General features: G+C 52.0%; 1 protein-coding gene across 1 annotated transcript in view; it reads left to right on the top strand.

Annotated features, from left to right (window-relative positions):
- Positions 1-6,549: 6,549 nt before the first annotated feature.
- The window catches only part of STK24 (serine/threonine kinase 24), an 88,458-nt gene continuing 86,662 nt past the window's right edge, over positions 6,550-8,345 (top strand). The window contains exon 1 of the mRNA XM_061133574.1: positions 6,550-6,953. Coding sequence (XP_060989557.1) covers positions 6,912-6,953 — 42 coding nt within the window. The 5' untranslated portion in view covers positions 6,550-6,911. The remainder of the gene's footprint in view (positions 6,954-8,345) is intronic.

Below are 8,345 nucleotides of genomic sequence, written 5' to 3'. Positions count from 1 at the left end.
TGGTAGGTATTGCTATATATTCCAGATGAATTCTCCTAACTAGAAACATTTTATCAAGCAAACACCTGCCACTGCTCTGAGTGGTCCAGTGATTAGAGATGGTGTTCTGGTTTCTGTGCAGCTTAAAGTTTAGGGACTACGCCCATGGAAATATGAAGCAATGCCTCTGAGCAGAAATGTGAAATGTGACGTGTGTAGAAAGGCCTTGGGAAAAGAGAAAGGAAACTCGTGTTCATGGAGCTAAGCCTGGAGGAGCTGCTTAGAGAGGGTGACCAGGGGTGCATTTACAGTGAGAAGGGTGTGTTATGGGCTGAATTGGGTCCCCTCGCCTGGTTCATATGTTAAAGTCTTTTATCTGAAATAGCTTAGAATGTGACTCCATTTGGAGATAGTCTTTTTTTGGCTCTGCTGGGTCTTTGTTGCAGCGTGCATGTGGGCTTTCTCTAGTTGCCCCACAGTACACAGGATCTTAGTTCCCCAACCGGGGATCCAACCTGCGTCCCCTGCGTTGGAAGGTAGATTCTCAACCACTGGACCATCAGGGAAGTCCCTGGAGATAGTCTTTAAAGAGGTAACTAAGTTAACATGAAGTCATTAGGGTGGAGCCTAATAAAATATAATGAGCATTCTTACAAGAAGAGGAGCTCAGGACACATACACACAGGAGAGGCCAGGTATGGCCACAGGGAGAAAACGGCCAGCCACCAGCCAAGCAGAGATGGCTCAGAAGAAACCAACCCTGCTAACACCTGGACTCTGGACTTCTAGCCTCCAAAACTGTGAGGGAATGAATTTCTGCAGTTTTTGAGTCACCTGGTCCGTGGTACTTTGTAATGGCATCCTTAGGACACACAGCAGGATGCAACCCCAGACTGACTTAGAGTCACGCTGCTGTTCAAGCCTGCCCTCTAAGCCCCACACCCCCAGAATAAAACTTCATGTGTACCATGCCTCGGTATAGCTAGATCTTTTCCTAGGGCTTGAGCATATATTTTCTTGCTGTCATGTCATCCGAGCGTGACTAGACATGCTTCTTGTATACTGATCTTAATTATCTGTCTTCCTCTTTTGTGTCTTCACCTGCTTAACATGTATAGAAATTTGTTAAGCCTTCTGTTACTTATCCAAGCTACTCATATTTCTCTTTTAAAGTTCACCATGTAAGTCCTTTTCTTTAATCTGTAAATTTAAATTGCTAATGTGCTACTTGTCTAGCTGTTCTTTATAAAGTGGCATTTGGGGGTGTTTATCTTTTCAACTCAGAAGGAGAAGTGAAGGGACTGATTGTTGAATTCTTGTTTTCCACTGAGCTCTGCTGAGACTATGAGCTGGTTGAGGGGAAGTCAAACACAAGGGTGCTATATTTGGAGGGGTATGCAAATGTCCTTTGTGGTCCCGAATGTATGTGAGAGCACAATTCATCGCCCAATTCATGTTTTTAAGTCAACACAAAAGACAAAGAGGTCAGGGGATGAAAATAATTTCATGGGTTAGCATCTCCATGGAGACCAGGAAATGCATAATCTCTATGGAGACCCTCAAAATCTCTCCTAGTGAAATTACAGTAATGTATGATTTGTTGTCATTGTAATTGAGAGTGGAGGCAACGTGACAAGAGGAAGGGGATGAGAGGATAATCTTCTTCTCAGTGGAAATTACGGCTAGTGTGGTTCTGATTTTAATCAATCGGTATTGTAAGATTCTGAAGTTAGGATGCTGCCAGGCCGTGTCACCAAGGGTGGGATGAAGCACGTGAGGATCTGGTTGTTTGTATGCCCAGCACTGAAGTAGATGTCTGACATAAGTTGGCACTCAAAGAATGTGTTAATATTGAAATGAATGCAGTGAACAATTGGGCAGGATCTCATCATTGGCTCAGCCCTGTCAATCATCTCTGCTCTGCTGAAACAAAGGGAGGTGGTTACTATCGGCCATACTGGGGAATGTCTGCCTATGGCTGAGCGAAACCAGTATCTCCTTTTTGTTTTCTCTCTTCTCTTTCAAGGAGGACGCTGCTCAGTTGTATATGTATGGTCAAAGGAGGAAATGAAGCTTAGTTGGGATGAGGAGATAAGCAGGGAATAGAGAAACAGACCAGCTAATGAATGCAAGTCACTGTGTCCAGATAAATCCTATCCTGTTGTAACCGACATGCACTTAGCCTCACTAGTCTCTGGGATTCTGAATACTTTTTAAAAAATTATTTATTTGGTTGTGCCAGGTCTTGGTTGTGGCATGGGGGCTCTTTTTTTAAAAAAAATAATTTAATTCTGTTTTTGGCTGTGCTGGGTCTTGTTGTGCCAGGTCTTAGCTATTGTGTGTGGGATCTTTTTAAAAAATAATTTAATTGTTGATTTTATTTCTGACTGTGCTGGGTGTCTGTTGCCGTGCATGGGCTTTCTGCAGTTGCAGTAAGCAAGGACTGCTCTATTTTTTTTTTTTTTTTTTCTTTTAGTTCTACCACTGTATTGCTACCAACCCATCTCCCTCCACCCTCGTGCACACACGCTCAGTCATGCAGCCCCATGGACTGCAGCCCGCCAGGCTCCTCCGTCCATGGACTTTTCCAGGCAAGAGAGGCTACTCTAGTTGTGCTGCGCACAGTGGCTGCTCTTGTGGAACGCAGGCTTTCAGTAATTGCAGCTCCCAGGCTCTAGAGCGCAGGTTCAATAGTTGTGGTGCAGGGGCTTAGCTGCTCCATGGCATGTGAGATCTTCCCAGATCAGGGACCGAACCCATGTCTCCAGCACTGGCAGGTGTATTCTTTATCACTGAGCCACCGGGGAAGCCTCAGCACATAGGACCTTTACTTGCAGCATGCAGACTCTCAGTTGCGGCATGTGGGATCTAGTTCCCTGACCAGGGATCGAACCCAGGTCCCCTGCACTGGGAGCTTGGAGTCTTAGCCTCTAGACCACCAGGTAAGTCCCCTGAATACTTTTTATGCCTAGATTACTATGGGTCAATGCTCCCCCTGCCACCCTTGGGTCATTTGTTGGAAACTAGCCCACTGCAAAGTGGGCCCAAGTGTTCTTTGAATTTCCTATGCTACTGCCTCAGATCAGTTCCTGGACATTCCTGTTCACTCATCCTAGTTCTTCCTCATCTTGCTGACATGTTATTGGCCTGGTGGCTGACCCTAAGGAGAGACCTATTAGCACGATGGTCTCTATTGGTTGAATGCTAAAAAAGAATTCATCTTTAGTTCCAGGGCTCAGTTCAGTCAGTTCAGTCGCTCAGTCGTGTCCGACTCTTTGCGACCCCATGAACTGCAGCACGCCAGGCCTCCCTATCCATCACAAACTCCCGGAGTTTACCCAAACTCATGTCCATTGAGTCAGTGATGCCATCCAGCCATCTCATCCTCTGTCTTCCCCTTCTCTTCCTGCCCCCAATCCCTCCCAGAATCAGGGTCTTTTCCAATGAGACCACTCTTCGCATGAGGTGGCCAAAGTATTGGAGTTTCCGCTTCAGCATCAGTCCTTCCAATGAACACCCAGGACTTACCTCCTTTAGGATGGACCAGTTGGATCTCCTTGCAGTCCAAGGGACTCTCAAGAGTTTTCTCCAACACCACACTTCAAAAGCATCAATTCTTCAGTGCTCAGCTTTCTTCACAGTCCAACTCTCACATCCATACATGACTACTGGAAAAACCATAGCCTTGACCAGACGGACCTTTGTTGGCAAAGTAATGTCTCTGCTTTTTAATATGCTATGTAAGTTGGTCATAACTGTCCTTCCAAGGAGTAAGCGTCTTTTAAATTCATGGCTGCAATTACCATCTGCAGTGATTTTGGAGCCCCCCAAAATAAAGTCAGCCACTGTTTCCACTGTTTCCCCATCTATTCGCCATGAAGGGATGGGACCGGATGCCATGATCTTAGTTTTCTGATCTTAGTTTTCTCATGATCTTAGTTTTCTGATCTTAGTTTTCTTAGCTTTAAGCCAACTTTTTCACTCTCCTCCTTCATTTTCATCAAGAGGCTTTTTAGTTCCTCTTCACTTTCTGCCATAAGGGTGGTGTCATCTGCATGACTGAGGTTATTGATATTTCTCCCGGCAATCTTGATTCCAGCTTGTGCTTCTTCCAGCCCAGCATTTCTCATGATGTTCTCTGCATAGAAGTTAAATAAGCAGGGTGACAATATACAGCCTTGACGTACTCCTTTTCCTATTTGGAACCAGTCTGTTGTTCCATGTCCAGTTCTAACTGTTGCTTCCTGACCTGCGTGTAGGTTTCTCAAGAGGCAGGTCAGGTGGTCTGATATTCCCATCTCTTTCAGGATTTTCCACAGATAATGGTGATCTACACAGTCAAAGGCTTTGGCATCGTCAGTAAAGCAGAAATATATGTTTTTCTGGAACTCTCTTGCTTTATCGATCATCCAGCTGATGTTGGCAATTTGGTTCTCCTGCCTTTTCTAAACCCAGCTTGAACGTCTGGGAGTTCACAGTTCATGGGAGTTCACAGTTCACATATTGCTGAAGCGTGGCTTGGAGAATTTTGAGCATTACTTTACTAGCGTGTGAGATGAGTGCAATTGTGCAGTAGTTTGAGCATTCTTTGGGATTGCCTTTGGGATTGGAATGAAAACTGACCTTTCCCAGTCCTGTGGTCACTGCTGAGTTTTCCAAATTTGCTGGCATATTGAGTGCAGCACTTTCACAGGGCTAGCCACTGCTAAATCTTGGGGCATATACTTCCAGGTTTTTCTCTATTTATACATTTACACACAAAATTATACACACACACACACATATATATGAAGGGTTATATATTTACATATAAATTCATATATATGAAGTAACTTGAGATCAGACTATACATACTGCTTTCTACCCTGCATTTCCTTAACAATATATCATGAAAATATTTTCCTGTGTTAGTAAATATTGAAGTACATCACTTTAAACGACTGTACGAATATATTATCATTGAAATCAGTCTCCGACTTTTAATCTGTTCCCAATTTTACCACGATCATAAATATCACCACATTGCATCTTTTTATATCCATTCTTCTGCACTTCTCCGTTGTTTCCTTAGGAAAATGCCTGGGTTAAAGACGCTGAGCATTTTTAATATTCACACTCTTGTCTGCTCTGCCGTCTATCTCTTTATGTACGCATTTTTTTTGTACACAAAATTTACACAAGCTGGTGAGCCCCCTAAGCATCAGGGTTCATGCTTTTTTTTAACTTTGTATTTGCTCTATTCTCTTCACACTGCTTGGGGGTGGCAGGGTTTCAGGGCTCAGTAAAGGTCGCACACCAGGGACCACCGTGAGGTATCTGAAAGTATCCTGGAAGATGCTGAGGAAAAAAACATGCATTATTTCCCAAAGGAAAGCGGGGAGTAGGTTTTTAAGCACCTCGCTTCTTGTCTGATCCAGAGCGCCGCAAGGAACTTTGAATCCAGTTGACACCTCTGAGAAGAAACACGCCTCAGTTCGGTGGAGGACTTAAACTTCTTCCAACGGTCCGCGAACTCTCTGGGGCTCATTTTTGGAGGTCCAGCCTCGCCCAGCCTTGCTGCAGCGTCATTCACGGGCACGAATGTAGACGTCGGGGTCCTAGCAACCCCGGCTGCAGGCGGTCCCTTTAGGGGGCTGCCGCTGTTGGTCGTTGTAAACAAACTACTACTTTCTGGAGGCAGCGCTGACTCATTCCTTCTTGTTTCTTTCCTCTGGAGTCGGAGGAGAGGTGACTAGAAGGTGGAGGCAGCCGAAAGAGCGGGAGAGAGCCAGGGGAAAGTCTAGACACCGTTTCCTTCCATTGTCTTCCCTTCCTCCTTGGCCCTCCCTGCCCCCTTCTCCCTTCTGGTGGGTGGACGCCCCCCGCCCCCACGCCTTGGTCCGGGGCCCAGAGACGATGGGGTTCGGCCCCCTCACTTTCTTTTGGCTAAGTTCACAGCTCCTAGTATTCCAAGTGCTTTCAAGCAGCCAAAGCACGGGAAACGGACCGCTTTCGGCCTCTCCCCTCCCGGAGGGCTTCCTCCTCGGGTTGGTTTGGAAACTTCACCCGGACGCCGAAGAAGCTCCGCCCCGGTAGTTTTGAACCGGCCGCTGGCCGAGGCCCCCGCCGGGCCCCCAGGCTTTGCCCTCGGGGAGGTGGCCTGGGGCCCGTCGCCAGGCCGAGAGGAGTGGGCTTCCCTGGAGGGCAAGCCCGGATCCCCCGGGGCGCGGGCCTGCAGGGCGGGGTGGGCGCGTGGCCCATCCCTCATTCCGAAGGTCCCCGCGCCCCCCGTCACCACCAGGGGGGACTCCTGTCCCCCCCCAACTGAGGCCCCCAGCCCCGCACCCGCCCGCGCGTCCCCCTCCACCCGGCCCCGCCGGCGGGGAGCTGGGGGCGCAGCCCGCGGGAGCCGCGCCGATTTCCACACAGCCCGGCCGGCGGCGGCGCGGGCGGCTGCGGCCTAGGGCGCCGGGCGGCCGCGAGCCTCCTCCCCCTCCCGGAAGCGCGGGGCGGGGTCCCCGGCCGGGCCGCGGGGGCGGGCGCGGGGGCCGGGCCGGGGCGGGGCGCGCTCGGCGCTCGCGGGCTCGGCCGGCGGTGCGCGCCCCACTCCAGCTCCAGGCGCCAGCGCGCGGGCCCAGGCCGCCCGGTTCCAGCCCAGCAGCAGCGGCGGCAGCAGCAGCAGCAGCGGCGGCCGCTCGCGGGGAGGCCCCGCGCTCCTCGCAGCCCCTCCCTGGCGCGGTGCATGGAGACGAGGCCCGCCGTCCGCCCCTGAGCCCGCCGCCTGGCCCAGGACCCGCGGGGGGCTAGGGTGGCCTCGGGCTCCGGCCGGCCGGCCCCCCACCCCCCGCCCCCGGCCGCCCGAGGAGGGCTGCGCGCGGCCCGCGGGCCTCGTCGCCCGCGCGGATCGCCGCGGCCCGGCCGTCCCGTCCCAGGAAGTGGCCGTCCTGACCGCCATGGCTCACTCCCCGGTGCAGTCGGGCCTGCCCGGCATGCAGGTACAGGCAGGAACCGGGCCGCCAAGGGGCGGGAGGGATGCGCGGGCCGGGGCGGAAGCGGGGAACTTGGCGGTGTAAACACTGCCGCTCCCCCCACCCCCAGTTCCCCCAAACGCTGCCCCTTCCGGGGTCGCGCCGGCCTCCCGCGCCGCGCTCGCAGCCTCCGGGGCGCCCTGCCTGGCTCCGCGGCCCGGGTCTCGGGGGTGGGGTGGGGGCCGTGCAGGGACCTGGAGGGCCGCGGCCCGGAGGCGGCCCCCGCCGGTCGGGAGTCGCGGTGGTCTTGGGGGGGAATGTGCGCTGCTGGCCGCGTCGCCCTCCTCGCGTCCCCTCCCGAGCCGCAGGCCCCGCTCCGGCCCATCCCCCGGGAAGAAGTGATGTGGAGAAATGCCCTTGGAGGCCCGGCTCGCTCTCGGGGCCCGGGCGCTGGCGGGGGGTGGGCGGCGGTGGAGGCCCTGGTCCCTCCCCACCCTCCCCTACCCCGGAGAGGGGGGCCCCCGGGCGCGCCCCGGCGGGCGGAGGAGTCAGGGCGGGGAGAGGAAGGGGTAAGCGCCAGCTCCGCTTTCAGCGCGTTGGTCCGCGCGCTTCCTCCCGGTGCAGACGGACGGGAAGGTGCGAAGCCTGGAAGCCCCTTCTGGAAGGGAGGAATCGATCGGACAGCGTGCACTCGGACCGCGTGGGTCCCGGGACTCTGGGCTGGACTTGGAGACTCGATTGGATCCGGCCACGGAGAGTCCGTTCCCACTAACTCTCCATGGCTACTTTGTGGCCTGTTGGCCTCCCAGCGACTTAATATTATTCTTTTTTTCTTGGAGTGGGGGCGGGGAGTAGACGTTGAATTTCACATTTACCTGGATGCATCAAAGAAAGTTTTTCGCCTTCGGGGACTACATTTAGCCCTTCGAAAAATAAAACCACCTTCGTTGGCTCATTTGTAATTTGTGTAAACGAGTAATGGTCGCAGATGTTTGGGATTAAAAATCTCACGGAAGGGTTAGGGAATCTCTTAAAAGTTTTGTTCCCCCCAGGTTAGCCGGGCGAGGGAATGTACGAACTTTAACAGGCACAAGTATCCGAGTGGATTATTTGTATTTCAGTGTTCAACGTGCTGTTTCGTGTTTTGTTTTGTTTTTTTCTCCTCCCCTCCCTCTTGAGGGCTGAGAAGTATTTGGACCACATGGGAGCCAGGAATCTGCCCCCTCATTCGAGAGAGATCATTTCTCTTTCTAAATCTGAAATAAAAAATTCGACTTCCTTGTTCAGGTTTGATATCTAGAAAAAGCGCACGGAGTTACCGGGATTTTAGCTTTTTTTCTTTTTTTTTTTAAGTGGAGTAACAGTTAACACTAGTAACTTTACTGTGCTTAAAAGAAAACTGTCCTTGAACCTCCTGTA

The sequence above is a fragment of the Dama dama genome, chromosome 30, assembly GCF_033118175.1.
Source record: "Dama dama isolate Ldn47 chromosome 30, ASM3311817v1, whole genome shotgun sequence".
In the NCBI taxonomy this organism is placed as follows: Eukaryota; Metazoa; Chordata; class Mammalia; order Artiodactyla; family Cervidae; genus Dama; species Dama dama.
Note: the sequence above shows the minus strand (reverse complement) of the source record. Positions and strands in the feature narration are given on the sequence as shown.